This window comes from Pan paniscus, chromosome 8, assembly GCF_029289425.2.
Source record: "Pan paniscus chromosome 8, NHGRI_mPanPan1-v2.0_pri, whole genome shotgun sequence".
NCBI classification, from domain to species: domain Eukaryota; kingdom Metazoa; phylum Chordata; class Mammalia; order Primates; family Hominidae; genus Pan; species Pan paniscus.
Genome location: NC_073257.2, coordinates 145,483,479 through 145,503,441, shown reverse-complemented (window position 1 = coordinate 145,503,441; position 19,963 = coordinate 145,483,479). Strand labels below are relative to the sequence as shown.

The 19,963-nt window shown below is 58.3% G+C and overlaps 2 protein-coding genes across 5 annotated transcripts; both read left to right on the top strand.

The window, feature by feature from the left end:
• The first annotated feature begins 770 nt into the window (after positions 1-770).
• Positions 771-12,492, top strand: ECHS1 (enoyl-CoA hydratase, short chain 1). 2 transcript variants are annotated; one of them, XM_003816252.4, is made up of 8 exons: positions 771-1,023; positions 3,455-3,652; positions 4,181-4,308; positions 5,089-5,188; positions 7,120-7,224; positions 8,890-9,009; positions 10,260-10,327; positions 12,041-12,492. In XM_003816252.4, exons 1-8 carry the CDS (start codon positions 936-938, stop codon positions 12,104-12,106), a joined length of 873 nt encoding a protein of 290 aa, XP_003816300.1. In that variant the 5' UTR covers positions 771-935; the 3' UTR covers positions 12,107-12,492. The 2 variants fall into 2 exon arrangements, with proteins under 2 accessions (XP_003816300.1, XP_063463690.1); XM_063607620.1 differs by lacking the exon at positions 12,041-12,492 and having other exon boundaries at positions 843-1,023; positions 10,260-10,543.
• Positions 12,493-16,764: 4,272 nt separating this feature from the next.
• Positions 16,765-19,656, top strand: FUOM (fucose mutarotase). Of its 3 annotated transcripts, none has more exons than XM_003816254.4 (6): positions 16,765-16,887; positions 17,556-17,624; positions 17,798-17,868; positions 18,073-18,171; positions 19,001-19,074; positions 19,376-19,656. In XM_003816254.4, exons 1-6 carry the CDS (start codon positions 16,803-16,805, stop codon positions 19,440-19,442), a joined length of 465 nt encoding a protein of 154 aa, XP_003816302.2. In that variant the 5' UTR covers positions 16,765-16,802; the 3' UTR covers positions 19,443-19,656. The 3 variants fall into 3 exon arrangements, with proteins under 3 accessions (XP_003816302.2, XP_003816303.2, XP_014202108.1); XM_003816255.4 differs by having other exon boundaries at positions 19,307-19,656; XM_014346622.3 differs by lacking the exon at positions 16,765-16,887 and adding an exon at positions 17,061-17,153.
• The last annotated feature ends 307 nt before the right edge of the window (positions 19,657-19,963 follow it).

Genomic DNA, 19,963 nt, shown 5'->3' with positions numbered 1-19,963 from the left:
GTTTTTAGTAGAGAGGGGGGTTTCACCATGTTGGCCAGGCTGGTCTCAAACTCCTGACGTCAGGTGATCTGCCCGCCTTGGCCTCCCAAAGTGCTGGAATTACAGGCATGAGCCACCGCGCCCGGCCACACTTTTGTTTTCCATAAATCTCGCTTTTGTTGCTTCCTTCTTTCCTTGCTTTGTTTGTGCGTTTTGTCCAGTTCTTTGTTCAAGACGTCAAGAACCTGGACACCCTCCACCGGTCACAGTAGCAGTTTCGCTTTCCATTCCATTTTATCCAGGGTGGTTTTATCTCCACCCTGGCGTTTGCAGAATCCGGGCAAGTACACAAACGGATGCTCCACAATACTTGTCTAGATATTTAAAAGGTATAAATAAAATAACTTAAATGAAAAAAATTTTTATTATTTAAATCTGTTGAAGTCTTGTGTGCATGAAAATAAAACTCCTCCTAATGTGGCGTTCAGTGCCCACGCCGCTGCCACCGTGCCTGGCCCTGCGCCTGGGCGCGCTGTGTCCGCTGCTACAGACGCCGGCGGGCAGGCGGGCAGGCGGGCAGGCGGGCGGGGGGAGGCGGCGCAGAGCCCGGCAGGCGCCGCCGTTGCCTCCGCCTCCGCGCGGTCTACCCGGGGCCAGCTGGGACCTCGAGGGCTGGGGCGGGGGCGCGGGCGACTGCGGTGGGGCCTGGAGGGCGCTGGTCCCAGCCCAGGGCGGGGTCCCGGGGACGCCCCTCGGACTTAGATCCGCGAGCGGCAGCTCGGGCCTGGGGGCGGGGCCTGGGGGCGGGGCCTGGAAGAGAGCGGCCCCCTCACTCCGCCCGGGCTGATCTCGCGAGGGCCGCCTGGTCTCGCGGCACTGGCCTGTGGGCGGAGCGAGCCCTGAAAGGCTAGGCGAGGGGGCGGCTCCGCGGGGCCGGGCGAGGAGTCCAGAGAACCATGGCCGCCCTGCGTGTCCTGCTGTCGTGCGTCCGCGGCCCGCTGAGGCCCCCGGTTCGCTGTCCCGCCTGGCGTCCCTTCGCCTCGGGTGAGTGCGCGGTGAGAGCTGGCGGCCCGAATCTCCTCCTGACTCCGACCTGCACGCCCAGACCAGATCCCAGACCGCACCCCCCTCCCACCTGACCCCGCATCCCCCTCCTGACCCCAACCCACACCCCTCTTCCGCCTGACCCCGCACCCTCACCTGACCCCTACCCGCACCCCACTCCGCCTGACCCCGCACCCCCCCCACCTGATCCCGCACCCCCCGGCCTGACCCCGCACCCCTCTTCCGTCCGATCCCGCATCCCCAGGGCCTGACTCCGCACTCTCCTGCCTGACCCCGCACCTACCACCTGACCCCGACCCGCAGCCCCTGCCTAGCTCAGGCCTGCAACACCCCCCTCGCCTAGTGCTGCACCCCCCACCTGACCCGCACCCACAGCCTGACCCAGGCTTAACACCACCCCACCGCCCGCCACCCCGCACCGACACCACCCACCTGACCCTGGCCCGCACCCCCACCCCCCGCCTGGCTCTGCAGGAGGCCACTCTCACCAGGCCACGTCCTGCGGGAGGCCGGGCGGCTGGCTGGAACTGCCCCAATGCCAAGACCTCTGGCCAACTGGGCGTAGGGTGTGGGTTGTAAAAATCCGGGGTGTTCCCTCGGCTCTAAGAGCAGGCGTAGCTCCTGTGCAGCCGGCCAGCCCGAGAACAGGAGATGCAGGTACATTTTGTCCTGGGTGCCTCCTGACCAGGGCCACCCCTCAGAGGGTCCTAAGGGAAAAGCTGACACCTCCTCCCCAGCCACAGGGGGCTGCCCTCTTCCTCCCTCGTGGCTCACCCGGGGCCCCACTCATGAGCGGCCATCACCGGCTCTAGTATCTGAGGAATCTTGGGCCATGCCTTGGGCTGGGGAAGAACTCTTGCTTCCTCTTCCTCCCTCACCCTGTGTAGCAGTGGACCACTGAGTTGTGTTGGTTTCATCTCCATGCTCTCCTTGGCCTTCGGCTTCTCCACCCTGACAGCAGCCCTTTCCTGGATCTTGCATGGCAGGCACTGCTGCCAGACACTTCACCTGTGATCCTCCAGTTACCCCTAGAAACCCACAGGATACGGCGGGGCACAGTGGCTAATGCCTATAATCCCAGCACTTTGGGAGGCTGAGGCAGGTGGATCACCTGAGGTCATCAAGACCACCTTGGCCAACATGGTGAAACCCCATGTCCACTAAAAATACAAAAATTAGCCAGGTGTGGTGGTGTGTGACCGTAGTCCCAGCTATTCGGGAGGCTGAGGCAGGAGAATCACCTGAACCCTGTAGGCAGAGGTCGCAGTGAGCCGAGATTGCGCCACTGCACTCCAGCCTGGGCAATAGAGTGAGACTCAGTCTCAAAAAAAAAAACAAAAAAAAGAAACCCATAGCACAGGGACTATGATCCCTGCTTTGCCACTAACGGAGGCAAGCATCCAACACACAGGCTACCTTTGTCTTTTCAGGTTCACCTTCTCACCCCTGGAACGCCATTGTCCTTTGTCTCCTTCCCACCTTGCTGTCCACCCAGCAGGCGCAGGTCCTGTGCAGCAGGCCAACCCGAGAAGCGCCTGCGTCTCCCATTTTCGGGCTGGCCTGCTGCACCCGGCCTGTGCCTGATCTTAATGCTGCAGGAACACCTAGGATTTTCACATCCCCCACCCTGCGTCCAGTTGGCCAGAGGTCTTGGCACTGGGGCAGTACCAAGTGCAAGGAGCTGCCTTACACCCCCTCACCTGTTGGCATTTGTTGAGAGAAGGTGTTTCCTGGTGCCTTGTCTCAGCAGAGTCCAGGGCTGTCTCCAGAGTGGTGTCCTGGGAAGAACTGACCAAGGCATATTAGGAGAAGGAAAGCGGCTGTGGGCTGTGTTCTGTGCTGGGGATTTTTCTTTTTTTCTTTTCTTTTTTTTTTTTTTTTCTTTTTTTTTGAGACGGAGTCTCACTCTGTCACCCAGGCTGGAGTGCAGTGGCATGATCTCAGCTCACTGCAAGCTCCACCTCCTGGGTTCACGCCACTCTCCTGCCTCAGCCTCCCCAGTAGCTGGGACTACAGGCGCCCGCCACAACACCCGACTAATTTTTTGTATTTTAGGTAGAGACGGCGTTTCACCGTGTTAGCCAGGATGGTCTCGATCTCATGACCTTGTGATTCGCCCGCTTCGGCCTCCCGAATTGCTGGGATTACAGGCGTGAGCCACTGCGCCCGGCCCGGGGATTTTCTTTAGGACATGTTCAAGCACATGTGAAAGCAGAGAGAATGGTACCAAGGCTACCATCTATCCTTGTGGCTGAGAGCTACACCTGGAGCCACTGAGGACTCGGCAGGGAGCCCTCAGAGGGCCTCTTGGGGTCACACTGTATCCACCGATGGGGCCACATCCCTTCCCCCACTCTCCCCAGTTTGATACCTGTGTGAATAGATACCCCTTTTTGCCTTCTTGCTCTAGGTGCTAACTTTGAGTACATCATCGCAGAAAAAAGAGGGAAGAATAACACCGTGGGGTTGATCCAACTGAACCGCCCCAAGGCCCTCAATGCACTTTGCGATGGCCTGATTGACGAGCTCAACCAGGCCCTGAAGACCTTCGAGGAGGACCCAGCCGTGGGGGCCATTGTCCTCACCGGCGGGGATAAGGCCTTTGCAGGTACGCGCGGCAGCAGAGGGCTTTGTGCCTGGGCAGATGTGGGAGGCACGTATGGCCTTGGGAGAAGCCTCGAGACAGATTTGCACCTCTGTGATGGCAGAGGCATGCGACTGGGGACTTCCTCAAATATCGAGTGAAGACGGTCATGGGAACGGCTTGCATGAGCAGCTTTGTGTATGCCAGAGAGCCGCATGTGCTCCACCAGCAAAACAGCTTCTTCAAAGGGGTTTAGGTCCTTGGCAGTCAGGCTTTGTGTGTGTCGAGGGCTTATGCCCTGACGAATATGCCCAGCCTCTGTGGGCGCCTCCCTCGCACCTGCTGCCTGCCTCAGGGCCCCTCCGCGTGATTTCTGTTATAGCTGGCATTACAGCGTCCCTACAGCTGTCCACATGGCCTGGTGTCAGCCGTGCCCAGCAACCCCACTGCCTGTGTCTGGTGTGCTCTGAAGCTCCTTGTTGGTCTGGGAGATATAGGATGGGTGGGCTCTCTGCTCTCTGGTAACCGGAACCTCCTTTCCACTCCTGCTAGCTGGAGCTGATATCAAGGAAATGCAGAACCTGAGTTTCCAGGACTGTTACTCCAGCAAGTTCTTGAAGCACTGGGACCACCTCACCCAGATGAAGAAGCCAGTCATCGCTGCTGTCAATGGCTATGCTGTGAGTGTTGCTGCCAAGAGTCTCCTCCTCTCGTGGTTGAAGGAACTGTGCTGTGCATACACAGCATAACAGATTTTTATTTTGAAGAGGCCTTTAGTTCCCAGGCCAGCAGCCTCCTTTCCTGCCTCATGGTGCTAAAGAGCCAGGAACTGTGTGGAGAGGACACCTCCTGGCATCTGCTTTTTTCGTGGCTGTTCACCTGACAGCTTCTCCCCAGCAAGCCTCTCTTCCAGGGTGGGGGAAGAGAGGTATTGGCTTTGGCTACATCTATAAACTAGCTTCTTTTGCTCCCCTTGAAAGCTCTGTGTCCTGGGACTGTTTGAAGTGCTGAGACTGATCTTGGCCTATAGGGAAGCAATGTGATCATTTCATGACACTCCCTTCCGTGTAAGCCAGGGGTCTGCGGATTGTGATCATTTCATGACGCTCCCTGCCGTGTAAGCCAGGGGTCTGCGGATGGAGTTTTCCCGGCACAGCCACACCCACCTGTGCACCTAGTCTCTGTGGCTGCATTTCGGCCACAGCAGCAGAGTTGAGTCGTGGCAGCAGAGCCTGTAAGACCCTCATGGCCCTTTACAGGATGTTTGCCAGCCCCTGGTAAACAGCAGCAACCATCTGTAGTTAACTTATCATAACAATTATCTAGTTTGGTGCCACTATGTTAGTCTTTGTCATACCCCCAACACTGTTTCTTTTAAATGGGAAATTTGAATAAGCAAGCAGAGTGATTTCTGACTGGGTTCCCCTGGTAAGACTCTCCTGATGCCGAATGTTTTACAGTTTGGCGGGGGCTGTGAGCTTGCCATGATGTGTGATATCATCTATGCCGGTGAGAAGGCCCAGTTTGCACAGCCGGAGATCTTAATAGGAACCATCCCAGGTAAAGAGTGACACTGTCTCTGGCATAGATGCCTTAGGTAATTACTCAAAATCTGCCTGTGTCTCAGGGCCCACAGCTCATATCTGACCAGAGGCCCTGGATGGACAGCCCCATGGCTGGTCAGTGGTCCCTCTGTGGACAGCCACAGAGGCTAGAGTGGTTGTGACAGAGCTTGGGGGGGGGCCTTAGAGTCCTGGGACTGTGACTGTGCCCACATCTGATGGTGTTGGGAGAGGCTGGTCCTGGGTAACGCTGGCTTCTAACCATGACAGTTCTTGCTTGTGATTCGTGTCCATGGCAGAGAGGGAACATGGTGACCCTGGGTGGCACTGGGAGCTCTGCGCACTGCCATCTCACTGGCCATGGAGGTCACATGGCCTGGGTTCAGGGTGGGGAGTCAGACCCCCCCACCCAGGCCCGTGAGAAGGGCCTGGGCTCTTGGCAAAAAGCAACACCCTCTAACCCCAGGGTCCTCCTGGTAGGAAGGGTGGGCCCAGGCCGAGCAGCCAGGAGGGAGCTGAGACCCTGAGGGGAGCAGCTGCACTCAGGGTGCCCTTCGCTGCCCTCTGAGTTTGACGAGGCCGATTCTGAGGCCTGGAGCTGTGAGCTCGGTGCATTTGTTTCGGGTCTGATCCCTAGAACAGCTGCTACTATAAGGGACCAGTGCCTGGGGTCAGGGAGGCCTATAAGCTTCTAATATGTTGACCACAGAGGCTGGGGAGGGCCCCACAGAGCCACCACCTTGATCTAATGTCAGGGTGTTGGGGGAGTGCAGTGTCCAGCCCTACGGGGCTTAGCGGGTGTTCTCCCCATGTGCGGAGACGAGAGACTGCAAGAAATAAAGACACAAGACAAAGAGATAAAGAGAAAACAGCTGGGCCCGGGGGACCAATACCATCAAGAGGCGGAGACCGGTAGTGGCCCCGAATGGCTGGGCGCACTGATATTTATTGCATACAGGATAAGGGGGCAGGGTGAGGAGGGTGAATCCTCTAAGTGATTGACAAGGTGAAGCAAGTCACGTGATCATGGGACAGGGGGCCCTTCCCTCTTAGGTAGCCGAAGCAGAGAGGGAAGGCAGCAAACGTCAGTGTTTTCTTCTCTGCACTTATACGAAAGATCAAAGACTTCAAGACTTTCACTATTTCTTCTTCCGCTATCCGCTACGAACTTCAAAGAGGAGCCAGGAGTACGGGAGGAGCATGAAAGTGGACAAGGAGTGTGATCGTTGAAGCACCACAGGGAGGGGGTTAGGCCTCCGGATGACTGCGGGCAGGCCTGGAGAATATCCAGCCTCTCACAAGAAGCTGGTGGAGCAGTGTTCCCTGACTCCTCCAAGGAAAGGCAGACTCCCTTTCGAGGTCTGCTAAGTAATGGTTGCCTTCTCAGACACTGGCGTTACCGCTTGACCAAGGAGCCCTCAAGCGGCCCTTATGCGGGCGTGACAGAAGGCTCACCTCTTGCCTTCTAGGCCTCTTCTCACAATGTCCCTTCAGCACCTGACCCTATACCCACTGGTTATTCCCAGGTTATATAGTAATGGAACAAAGAGTAATATAAAAGCTAATTATTAATAATGTTTATACTAATGATTGATAATTGTCCATGATCATCTCTATATCTAATTTGTATTATGACTATTGTTATTCTAACTATTTTCTTTATTATACCGAAACAGTTTGTGCCTTCAGTCTCTTGCCTCGGCACCTAGGTAATCGTTTGCCCACAGGAGAGCACCAGATGTGGGGCCTGAGCTTGAAAAGGGGCTGCTGCCCCTGATGTTCCCGGGCTCTTGTGCTGCCTGGCCTCTGACCCCTGGACCTTGTCTCAGGGCCTATCTTAAGCCCCTTGGAATTTGCTGGCTGCGCAGCTGTGATGTCTTCTTGGGTTCACTCATCACAGTGCCAGCCATGACCAGCCCCTCCCTGCAGGTGCGGGCGGCACCCAGAGACTCACCCGTGCTGTTGGGAAGTCGCTGGCGATGGAGATGGTCCTCACCGGTGACCGGATCTCAGCCCAGGACGCCAAGCAAGCAGGTATGGGTTGGGGCTGCCCGCAAGAGCCACCTGGAAACCCGGGGCGGGAGCCCCACAGAAACCCGGGGCGGCATCCAGGTGTCCCCCTCGGGAGAGCCCCACAGAAACCCAGGGCGGCATCCAGGTGTCCCCCTCGTGGGAGCCCCACAGAAACCCAGAGCTGCATCCAGGTGTCCCCCTCGGGGGAGCCCCACAGAAACCCGGGGCGACATCTAGGTGTCCCCCTCGGGGGAGCCCCACAGAAACCCAGGGCGGCATCCAGGTGTCCCCCTCGCGGGAGCCCCACAGAAACCCAGGGCGGCATCCAGGTGTCCCCCTCGGGGGAGCCTCACAGAAACCCAGGGCGGCATCCAGGTGTCCCCCTCGGGGGAGCCTCACAGAAACCCAGGGTGGCATCCAGGTGTCCCCCTGGGGGGAGCCCCACAGAAACCCAGAGCTGCATCCAGGTGTCCCCCTCGCGGGAGCCCCACAGAAACCCTGAGCTGCATCCAGGTGTCCCCCTCGTGGGAGCCCCACAGAAACCCTTAGCTGCATCCAGGTGTCCCCCATGGGGGAGCCCCACAGAAACCCAGGGCGGCATCCAGGTGTCCCCCATGGGGGAGCCCCACAGAAACCCAGAGCTGCATCCAGGTGTCCCCCTCGGGGGAGCCCCACAGAAACCCAGGGCGGCATCCAGGTGTCCCCCTTGTGGGAGCCCCACAGAAACCCGGGGCGGCATCCAGGTGTCCCCCACGGGGGAGCCTCACAGAAACCCAGGGCGGCATCCAGGTGTCCCCCTCGCGGGAGCCCCACAGAAACCCGGGGCGGCATCCAGGTGTCCCCCTCGCGGGAGCCCCACAGAAACCCAGGGCGGCATCCAGGTGTCCCCCTCGCGGGAGCCCCACAGAAACCCAGGGCTGCATCCAGGTGTCCCCCATGGGGAGCCCCACAGAAACCCAGGGCTGCATCCAGGTGTCCCCCATGGGGAGCCCCACAGAAACCCAGAGCTGCATCCAGGTGTCCCCCTCGCGGGAGCCCCACAGAAACCCAGGGCGGCATCCAGGTGTCCCCCTCGGGGGAGCCCCACAGAAACCCAGAGCTGCATCCAGGTGTCCCCCATGGGGGAGCCCCATAGAAACCCAGAGCTGCATCCAGGTGTCCCCCTCGGGGGAGCCCCACAGAAACCCCGGGCGGCATCCAGGTGCCCCCACGGTGGTTGCATGAGCTTTTGGGTCCTGAGGACCTGGGAGAAGACTGACTGCCTTTTGTTTCTACATTTTGAAGTACTGTATGTACGGAAGTGAACCACACGTAAGTATCTGGTACAGAATAACAGCCCAGCAATTGCGTCCCCAAAATCCAGTGTAAGCAACGGGCATCTCCAGGCCTCAGTGGCCGGTCCTCCCACTGCCCTGCTGGTGATCACAGTCCCCGTGTCTGGCCGCCTCTGCCGTCGGAGCTGTGGCCAGCCTGGCCCACATGTCTGACAGCACAGTGACCGCAGTGCCAAGAGCACTCAGCACTCAGGAAGGGGCACGTGTGGTACTTCCCGTGTGGAAGCCGCCCTTGCTTAGCGTCCAGAGGCTGGGGTGCTCCAGCCACGCTGCTCCCCAGCGGCCACTCGCTCGAGAAGGAATAGACAAGTGCTGTTTCTGCACGTCACTCACTGACTTTCTTGTGTTTCAGGTCTTGTAAGCAAGATTTGTCCTGTTGAGACACTGGTGGAAGAAGCCATCCAGTGTGCAGAAAAAATTGCCAGCAATTCTAAAATTATAGTAACGATGGCCAAAGAATCAGTGAATGCAGGTAGGGGATCTGCCAGGAAGACACTGGAGAGGTCTCCGTGGCTGTCAGGAGTATTCCTGAGCAGCAGGCTTTCTGGCTCCAAATGAATATGCCTTAAGCCCTCCTGGGCAGAAATGGTTCTCAGTGTCTCAGTTCTGCTGTCTGTAGAGTTGTGGTTTCTGGTCACGCACTCAGGAACTCCTCTGAGATGTTCCCAGCTCCCCTTTGTACCAGGGCCCAAGAACTGAGCCAGGCCTGGGAGGTGAGGGCAGTACAGAGCTGGCCGTGGCAGGGAAAGGCTGAGAAGGGAGCAGAGGTCCCAAATGTAAAATGGTCTCTGCCATGGGGAGGCTCGGTTCACCTCCCGAGACCTGGGGTTGGCGGCTGCATGTGTGCCTGGCAGGTGGCTACGCAGGCTTGCAGCCCAGCGCCACGCTGTTCATTCTTGGCCTGGATCCCTTTTAGTTCTCCCTCTGCCAGGGAAGTGGATCCGAACCTCCCCCTCCTCAGAAATGCTCAAGTTTTAATGTCACAATTTATTCTCAGCATGTGGAATGGGATGGTTATTAGCTGGTTGAGTCCGGAGAGGTGTGGGTGGCCCCAGGCAGGTCCCCTAACCTCTCTGAGTGCGTTTATCTCGAGGGTGTGGCCGTCCCCCGGGCTTGCCGTTGGCTTGAGGCAGGATACAGTGAGGAGAGCATTTTGAAAGAACGGAGGCTGCTGTCGCCCGAGGCGTTGGGCAAGGTCGTGCTCCCCTCGGAGAGGATGCTGGCACCAGCCCTGGAACCACAGCGCCTCCCTCCATCTGCGCACCTGGATCTGCTCTGCTTGGCCTCGTGCAAAGAACGGGCCTGGAATGAGCAGAGCCAAAGGCGTTCTTGGTGCCGGCCGCGCCCAGCTCTGGCTCTCGTGCTGTCCTTCCTGGTTTTCATCCTTGGTTATTTTTCTCTGTTTGCAGCCCCGTTGCCGCCTCACAGCCTCTCCTCAAGGGCACAGTTTGCCATCTCACCTTTCATCCAGTTCCTGTCCCTTCTTGGGGCCCTGGGCTACCGGAATGTGACGTTTGGGGGCCATAGCAGAGCTGTTGGTTCTGCCAGGTCTCCGCTGCGGCAGTGCCTTTGAGAAGGGCGGCACCATGGAAGCCTGTGCAGGGCTGGGCCGCGTCGAAAGCACAGTTGTGCGTGGGTCAGTGAGGAGGGCTTCCTGTCACCGTGCAGGAAAAGTTCTGCATGTAATATCTCCGTTCATAACTCTGAGACTTTGTTTTTCAGCTTTTGAAATGACATTAACAGAAGGAAGTAAGTTGGAGAAGAAACTCTTTTATTCAACCTTTGCCACCGTGAGTAAACAGTGTTCAACCGGAGAATCAAGCAAATTCCAGTCACACAAGTTGCTGGGAATTTCCTTTTAAATTTTATCATTAAGTATCGTTTCTTTCTGGTCAGAACTGCCAGCCTCACCTTTAACGGGATCAGATTGGTTCCATCAGTGGCTCTTGATGTTAGGAAAAAAGTAGAGCATGTACAAGTTCAAAAGTACAGAAACCTTACAGGGGCTTTTCTTGTTTTTCCTGTTATGTGAGGTCTGTGAATTGCACCCTCAAGCAGCTCCTTTATGGAAAATGCAGTTTCAGCCGGGCGAGTGTCGAGCATCCGTAGCCCCAGCTTCCTGGGAGGCTGAGGCGGGTCGTTCGAGTCCAACTGGGCAGCAAAGCAAGACCCCGTCTCAAAAAAAAGACTTTTTTAAAAAATGAGGCCGGGCGCGGTGGCTCACCCTGTAATCCCAGCACTTTGGGAGGCTGAGGCGGGTGGATTGCCTGAGCTCAGGAGTTTGAAACCAGCCTGGGCAACATGGCGAAACCCGTCTCTACTAAAAATCCAAAAAATTAGCCGGGCGTGGTGGCAGGTGCCTGTAATCCCAGCTACTCTGGAAGTTGAGGCAGGAGAATCGCTTGAACCCAGAGGCGGAGGTTACAGTGAGCCGAGATCACGCCACTGCACTCCAGCCTGGGAGACAGAGTGAGACTCTGTCTGAAAAAAAAAAATGTAACTCATTTTACCCATGATTTTTTTAGATCATTCCAATTATTTGGAATAGGCTCAAATGTATTCTAATAAGATAAGCTGAAGCTTTAGAGCAATATTTTATAAGATTTCTGCCAGTAACTTAAAGTAATTCCTCTAATTACCATCATAATTTTTATTTTTTTCCCTTTGAGGCAGAGTCTTGCTCTGTTGTCCAGGCTGGAATGCAGTGGTGAGATCTCAGCTCACTGCAACCTCCGCCTCCTGGGTTCAAGTGATTCTCCTGCTTCAGCCTCCCGAGTAGCTGGGATTACAGGTGCCCACCACCACACCTGGCTAATTTTTGTATTTTTAGTAGAGACAGAGTTTCACCATGTTGGCCAGGCTGGTCTTGAACTCCTGACCTCAAGTGATCTGCCTGCCTCGGCCTCCCACAGTGCTGGGATTATAGGCGTGAGCCACTGCACCCGGCCAGATTACCATTTTAATTCATGTCTTTCACTGGGAGAAAGTCATACTTCGGTGTTTTAATTGTTCTATAAAATAAAAATTAAAAGTGGTTTGGGCACCTGAGGAAGGGGTACAGATGCGTGTGTGTGTGTGTGTGCACACACACCTGAGGACACACGTGCACACAGTGTAAGAAAAGCAGATGCAGAGTTGAGTTCTCACGTCCTACTCCAACACAGAGTAGCCCCTGATACAGGCCACCCATCATCCAGTTGATGACATGGTGAGTGACCAAGATGGGTGCATCTGAGGCTCTTCAGATGTGAGCTTGTTGGACATACACAGTGGCTCCTGAATGACCGTCACCTAGACTGGTAGAGAGAGGCCGTGAAAATCCCCGCACCCAGGCCCAGCTCTGATTGGGCAGGTGTTCCTGCCGCTGAGTCCCCTCCCCGGCCCCCTGGGCCCCTGTGAGCATGAGGAGTGAGGCAGAGCCAGGGAGAGACGGGCGGACATTGGCATCAGGCTCTGTGAGGACACTGCGCGTCCAGCTCCGTTTCTGTTCCTTTTCCTGCCAGGATGACCGGAAAGAAGGGATGACTGCGTTTGTGGAAAAGAGAAAGGCCAACTTCAAAGACCAGTGAGAACCAGCTGCCCCTGCCTCACACCTCTGCTTGGAGAGGATAAGTGCAGCCTGTCAGTTTTAGAAGCAAGTAAATCATCTGCTTTTCAAGAGCAGTGTCCGTGGTGTGCAGTTCCTCTCCAATTGCTGCGTGGTCATGGCCCGACCTCTCACAGCATGACAGCCTTCTTCACCCAGCCTGTGAGGGTCCTGACTGGAGCACCTTCTTCTAAATCTAAGATTCTGCTGAGGAGCCCCCGCTGGTCCCTCTGGGCATGCTGTGCTCGGACGGAAAGCGGGGCCTGCGGGTCCTTGTGTCCCTGCCGCTGAAGAATGGGGCTGCTCTGAGGGAAACGCTGTCTGCTGCCTTCATACAGATGCTGATTAAAGTGATAGCAATTCAGATTACACCACGCCTTGTAGTCATGTCTGCAATGAGCATTCTGTCATGTTAGTTGTTTTTTTAAACTTTTTTGTTTTTTCACTGTAAGGAACAACATTCAAACAAAACAAGTTTGTATAGTCAGTTGCCTCACATCATACTTCCAGGGTAGCCACTGTGAACAGCTGGGCTTGTGACTTCCTAGAGTTCTGTGCACACGCGCACAGGCATGGTCTATGGTTTTCTTCCACGCCCACTCACGTCGAGCCCTTTCCTCACGAGAGCCCACCCTGTTTTCTTCCTACTTCTGTCATAAGGAGCTCTCTGTTCAGTTTACTGCATTCTTCTCTACTGTGGGAACACACAACGTCAACTTGATCGTCTTAACCACTGTGTTTTAGAGACGGGGCTGGAGTGCGTGGCTCAGTCACAGCTCACTGCAGCTTGAATCTCCTGGGCTCAAGTGATCCTCCCCCCTCCCAAGTAGCTGGGACCACAGGGGCGCACTCCCACACCCAGCTGACTGTTTAAATTTACCTTTTGTAGAGACGGGGTCTCCCCGTGTTGCCCAGGCTGGTCTGAACCATTTCAAATGCACATCTCAGCGGCATTAAGTACGTTCTCGTGCAGCCATGACTATCCAAGAAAGCTTTCATTTTCCCAAACGGAAACTGTCCCCGTTAAACAACAACCCCTTTTCTGCTTCCCTCCAGCTCCTGGCACCCACGCTTCTACTTCCTGTCTCTATGGAGGGACCTCCATTTATCCCTTTGGGTCAGGCACATTTCACTCAGCCCCACCCCAAATCCCTGGGTTGAAATCCTAACCCCTACCGTGACTGCATTAGGAGGGGGGACTTTGGGCAATGACTAGTCACAAGGGCAGAGCTCTTCAAGTGGGATTAGTGTCCTAGGAGAGAGAGGGTGGAGCTCCTCCAGTGGGATTGGTGCCCTATGAGGGCAGAGCTCTTCAAGTGGGATTAGTGCCCTATGAGAGGATGGAGCTCTTCGAGTGGGATTAGTGCCCTATGAGGGGGCGGAGCTCCTCCAGTGGGATTAGTGCCCTATGAGAGGATGGAGCTCTTCGAGTGGGATTAGTGCCCTATGAGGGGGCGGAGCTCCTCCAGTGGGATTAGTGCTCTATGAGAGGATGGAGCTCTTCGAGTGGGATTAGTGCCCTATGAGAGGATGGAGCTCTTCGAGTGGGATTAGTGTCCTAGGAGAGGATGGAGCTCTTCGAGTGGGATTAGTGCCCTATGAGGGGGCGGAGCTCTTCGAGTGGGATTAGTGCCCTTAGGAGAGCCCTGAGGGCACTCTTTTGCCCCCCCCCCCCACAATGTAAGTGCTCTGTGGGAAGGTGCTGTCTGTAAACTAGGGTGGGCCTCATCACACACCGAACCTGCCTGGAGCCGTGGCCTCCAGAACTGTGGAAAGTCAGTGTTTATCAGCCTCCCAGACCATGCCACTGCATCACAGCAGCCCAAGCTAAGGCACATACTGTCCAGAAGGTTTGTGCCTGTTGTGGCATGTTTCACCATTTGATTTTCTCACTAAATGACGGTCCTATAACATTCTTTTTAGTGGCCCTGACGTTTCATACTATGAACATGTCATCATGCCCATGGTTCTAGCTATTTCCCCCAGGGAAGCCCACCTGCCCCCAGCTCAGTGCAGACGCCAGAGAGCGTTTGCAGGTGTCTCCTCCACTTGGCCCCGCAGCTCGGTGTGCGTAGGTGGTCTAGATTGTGGTCATGGCCTTGGGTTGGGTGGGCAGAGTGTGTGAGCCCCCACCGCTGAGGACTTGGGCTGAATACCAAGGACAGGTTCACCTGCATCAAGAAAGAAGAACAGTAACCTTTGCTGAGTTCTGGCTCCCTGAACGCTGCAGGTGCCATGCCCACGTGTCCAGTTACATGTATACACAAAGGGGGCACACGCATGCTCTGTGACCGCTCACCTCGCAGGCATTGGCTCTGCACTCCCACCCACCCCGTCTGTCCTCCTGTGTGCTGTGATTGGAGTCCACTAGTTCAGGGCCGGCTTCAGGGTGGAGCAGGTTTATCTCGCCTCTGCCAGGGCAGGTGGGAGTTCTCATGCAGTTGGCCTTAAAACAGGCGGGAGATGTTCTTTTCAGATAAGCCTCAGATAAGCCTTGGGATCTGGGACTGTTTGACAAATACTGAAATAGGTACAAAGGGAGTTTGATTCAGGTCCAACAGGGCATAACAGGCTCTTCCCTTGGGGTAGGGAACCTGGAACCTGCTCACTTACTGGAGTGGAGCACGTGGAATCTGTGTGGGTCATGAACCACTGGCCCTGGAGCCTGGAGTAAATATGCAGAGATAGATAGGCACCAAATGTTCAAGTATGCAAGGGAGGAAGCCTGAACATTGAGAAAATCCACTCCGTTTAATTTTTCATGTGCACTGGGGTCAGCCTCCATAATCTGATTTCAAGCAATGGAACCCCAGAGATCCGTAGGGCCGGCTGCAGCCTCACGTTCATACCTGTGTCAGCCACACTTGGCTGGAAGCCAAGAAAGGGCCCAGCATGGAAGCCGCATCTCAGAGGGCTGCGTCTAGTTATCTGGTTCCAGAGCTTGGCAGGGACAGACACCCAACCCTTAGGCTGGGGAATGGACTTTGTCTTCATGCTGGCCCCAGGGAGCCTGGAGGGAGGGGTGCCACTGTCCGGGGCAGGGGAACCCCAGACTCAGAGTGAAGCTTCCACTCACTCCTGAGCTAGTTGACCTCTGGCCCCATTATTGTTTGGGGTTTGATTAGGTGTTTTTTGTTTGTTGGTTTTGGTTTTTTTTGAGACGGAGTCACTCTCTGTCACCCAGGCTGGAGAGCAGTGGAGTGATCTCGGCTCACTGCACCCTCCGCCTCCCGGGTTCAAGCGATTCTCGTGCCTCAGCCTCCCAAGTAGCTGGGATTACAGGCGCCAGTCACCATGCCTGGCTAATTTTTGTATATTTTGAAGAGACGGGGTTTCACCATGTTGGCCAGGCTGGTCTCCAACCCCTGACCTCAAGTGATCCGCCCGCCTCGGCCTCCCAAAGTGCTGGGATTACAGGTGTGAGCCACCGCGCCCGGCATGATTTGGTTTTGAAGCTGAAAACTTTCTTGCCCATCTCTATAAAATCCTCTTGCCCTTGTATATTTGGGTAAATGGTGACTCTCCACTTACAAGTTGGAGTAGAAACTGCCCAGGTACAGCTCTGAAACCCGGTGGCCTCGGTGCAAAGCCACCCCTCATTGGCAGGCCCTGGGCAGCCCCGGTCTTCTCTCTGCCCGAGTGGCCGGCCCAGGGCCAGCTGTTCAGGTGCTGCTGGGTGCCAGCCTGGGTGGCCCCACCAGGCTTTTCCGACGCAGCCCAGGCCACTTCCCATGGGGACAGGGTCCCAGGGCCAAGCAGTTCAACATGGAGACGTCTGTTTCCTCCGGGTTTTCTGATGCGGCTTTGTCATTTTTCACATACAGATTGATTTTCAGAACTTTTTAGCAGCCGCCAGGCCTCGGAGCATTTGTGTCACCTCAGGGCTGAGGGCCAGGGCCACAGTGCTAGCCCCACAGCTGGTGTCCAGCTGGGAATCATGTGGAAGAAGGTGGCTCCGCGGAGGGAGGGCCTGGCCAGCCTGAGCTCAGCCAAAGGTCAGGATGCCGCCATCCTGGGCAGGGGGTTGCAGGCTGCTGACACCGGGGGATGATGGAGGACCCTTAGGTGTCCTGGCACTTCGCAGCTGAGCCTGGAAGCTGGGCCTGGCTACCCTCCTGGACTCCCCCCAAGGGGGTCCGAAGTCCCGGCTCCCGTGTCCCTTGCTCCCGGTCCCTCAGGAGCGTGGGCTGAAGGCCTGGGTCCAGCTACCCACCATGGTGACCCCAGGGACCTGGTGCGCTCCGGGCATTCTGCCAGGCCTAAGGGCAGCACGAAGTGGTCAGAGGGCAGAGACCCTCATGAGGGGAGGCCGTGGCGGTTGAACCCCTTCGGCCTGAGGGAGCTCGGGGTGGGAGGCTCGGGTAGGGACACTGGGGAGCCCCGGGCCACAACGCAAGGGCACCCGAGTCTCGGACCTGGCGAGGAGCCCGTGGGCTGGCTGGGTGTTGTCCCCACGCCACGACTCAGCCCGCGCGTCCCCAGTTCCTGGGGCTCCCCGCCCTTCCTTGAGCCGCAAGCGGACCCCAGCCCGCCGAACCCTAGGCCCGGCCCGTCCCCAAGCCCCGCCCTCCCATAAAGCCCCGCCCTCCCCGTAAGGCCCCGCCTCTGCCCCTAAGCCCCGCCCTCCCCGTAAGGCCCCGCCCCGGCCCCCAAGCCCCGCCTGCCCCGTCTGCCGGGCCATGGTGGCGCTGAAGGGTGTCCCCGCACTGCTGTCCCCCGAGCTGCTCTACGCGCTGGCGCGGATGGGGCACGGGGACGGGATCGGTGAGCGCAGCGGGCCGGGGCCTCGGGGAGCACCCCGGGACAGGCAGGAGGGCGAGGCTTGCGCGGGGACCCCCGGGCCGGGAGGGGCCGGGTCCTGGGGTGGGGGCGTTGCTTGGGCCTCCCTGGCTTCCGGGCAGGAAGCCCCCTCCCCCGCATTCTTTAGGGAACTGAGACCTCGTGGGGCTCTGGGCGGAGCCGGCCCGAGCATCTCCCGGAGTCCCTCCCCAGACGGCCCGAGAGCCCTCGCGTCTGGGCTGCCCCCGAGGGTTCGGCGCTTTTTCTTCTCCTGGGGCCTGGGGTCCCGGGGCAGGGGTTGGGTGGCCGGGGGCCTGGTCCGGGCATCGCGGGCAGCCGCGCGTCCTCTGGCCCCTGGGGAGGCGGCCGGGTCCGGGTCGGCCCCCTGGCCTGGTCAGCACCCGACAGCCTCGCGGGCAGCTGTTGACGCCTCTCTGCCTCCCAGGCAGGGACCTTGCCCTCCCCACCTCCCCGCGTGGCTTCCAGCCCTGCAGATCTGACTGCGGCCGGTCGGCGGTGGGGGCGCCCAACTGGCTGACCTGAGACCTCTCGTGACCCACGACCTGCCGCCATGACTGGGTGGGAGGACGGGCGGCGCCGACCCCGAGGGCAGGGATAGGTGCTGACCACGGGCTGTCCTCCCGGCTGTTTAGTTCTTGCGGACTTGAACTTCCCGGCCTCCTCCATCTGCCAGTGTGGGCCCATGGAGATCCGTGCAGACGGTGAGCGAGCCCCAGGTCCCCCAGGGCAGGACGGGCGGGTGAGCAGTGCTCCTGGCTCTGAAGCTCCTCTGTGGCCTGCCGTGGCCCCAAGTCCATGCTTGCAGTGTGAAGGGTGCAGACAGGCAGGCGGGCAGGCGGGCTGGAGACTGAGTGCTGCCTCCTCTGCCCTCCAGGCCTGGGCATCCCGCAGCTCCTGGAGGCCGTGCTGAAGCTGCTGCCCCTGGACACCTATGTGGAGAGTCCGGTGAGGGCTGAGTCGCCCCTGCACCCTGCTGCTCCGTGCCTCGGTTTCCCCTTTTGCGGTCTTCATAGGGCCCACCTGCCTTGGAGTGGGGGGAAGCCATGTGTCCCCAAAGGGGCCCTGACCCTCACCAGGGGAGTCCCGAATGGTCACCTGACCAGGAAGGCTGGCAGTGCCCAGGGCCCCAGAGCTGACCCCTCCCTCTAGGCTGCAGTCATGGAGCTGGTGCCCAGCGACAAGGAGAGGGGCCTGCAGACCCCAGTGTGGACGGAGTACGAGTCCATCCTACGCAGGGCCGGCTGTGCGGTAAGCCTGCAGCCCCAGCTGTGGGGAAAAAGCCAGGGACCCTCTGTCTCCTGGAAGCTCAGGAGGAGCCAAAGACAGAGGGTCCCAAGCTCTGTCCTCAAGCGGTCTCCCACCCATCACCCTGAGAACCCCGGACCACTGGCACTCCTTCACCAGCCGGGTGGAAGAGGTGCACCTGGGCAGTGTGGCCCCTCCTCCTCTGCCCCCGAGCTTTCCACCTGCCCTGCCCCGCCCAGGATCCTGACCTGCCAGGTGGGTTGTCACCCACCACAGCCTGTGAGTGGAGCCTGGGGGACTCAGGATGCCTGGCCTCCACCTCCTCAATCTCCCCTGGAGGGGTGCCCCCTGGTCCCAGGTCTCTCGCCCCATCCTGGCTATGGTTGGTCAGAGGCTTAGCTGGGTGCTGTGTCTCACTCAGCCCTCTCCACACCTTGCCCTGCAAGGGGACAGGCCCATTTTCCTGGGCAACCCACTGGCAGGTCTTGAGCAGGGCCTCCATAAGGGGGGGCCAGGGGCTCTCGTCCTGGGCAGGGGACCCCCCCCAGGAGAGCTGGCAGGGGCTCGACAGTCTACTGAGCTGTCTGGGTGGCCCCAGGCCAGGCAGAGACCCAAGCATGGCAGGTTCCTCGTCCACCATGTCCTGGGACCCCCTGTCCTAGGCCTTGGGAGCCAGAGGCTGAGTGACCGTGGGGCCCTTGCAGGGGGAGAGCCCAAGAAATGGAACCCCACTTCCTGGTGCCCTCCCTGCTTTGGGCCCTGGGGAGTCCAGGGCTGGCCCATGAGGGTTTCTTGGCAGGGTTCCCTCCAACCCTGCCATTTTGTCTTCCAGAGAGCCCTGGCAAAGATAGAGAGGTTTGAGTTTTATGAACGGGCTAAGAAGGCTTTTGCTGTTGTGGCAACGGGGTGAGTTCCAGCTGGCTCAGACCTGCCCCATCCCCACCGGGGCCTCAGGAGCTGCCCCCATCCCCACCGGGGGGCCTCAGGAGCTGCCCCTACCCTCTTCTCAGCTTCTGCCTTGCTGAGGCTAGACGTCCCACAGAGTGGAGAGACCAGGGAGGAATTTCGGGGGGGCAGGGCCCCCATTTGCCTGAGCATCAAGTGGGTGAAGGTGGACAGGGTCTGCTCTGTCCCCCAGATGCTGAAGCAGGGTCTCGGCACCCTGGCCCTGCAGCCCAGCTCAGTGCTGGGCTTGGCTCCTCTGCAGGGAGATGGCCCTCTACGGAAACCTCATCCTCAAGAAGGGGGTGCTTGCACTCAACCCCCTGCTGTAGGCCTGGTGAAGACCACCTGGGCCGGAAGAGGAATTGGGGGCACCCTGAGCTCCAGTACCACCACTCACAATAGGCCTCCCAGTGGCAGCTCCCAGACCTGGGCCCTGGCCAGGGCTCTAGGGGGCCGGCAGTCTTGGGGTGGGCCCTGCCTATTGGGACGAGTGTCCCTGATTTGTGAAAATGATGGAAAAACGTAGTCACTGGTCAACGTTCAGTCTCAAGGTTCCAATTCCAGCTCTGTTCTCACTCAGGCTTGTTTGGTGCTGAGCTCAAGGGAGGCTGCTGGCTCCAGAGCGGCCCCCACATACCCTTGACGAACCTTGAGTGGGAAATCAGGCCTGGGGCCCTGGGGACTGGGCGGGGTGCCTGGCGCCCTGGGGACACCAAGGGCTGGAGTGGGGGCAGTGGCTGCCCTGGAGGCCTTGAGAGGGGTGGGGACTTCTGCCATAGCCCCTGGGCTGTGGACACCAAGGGGGTTCTTCACCGGGGTCCATTCCTTCCACCCGCAGGAGGGCAGGTGG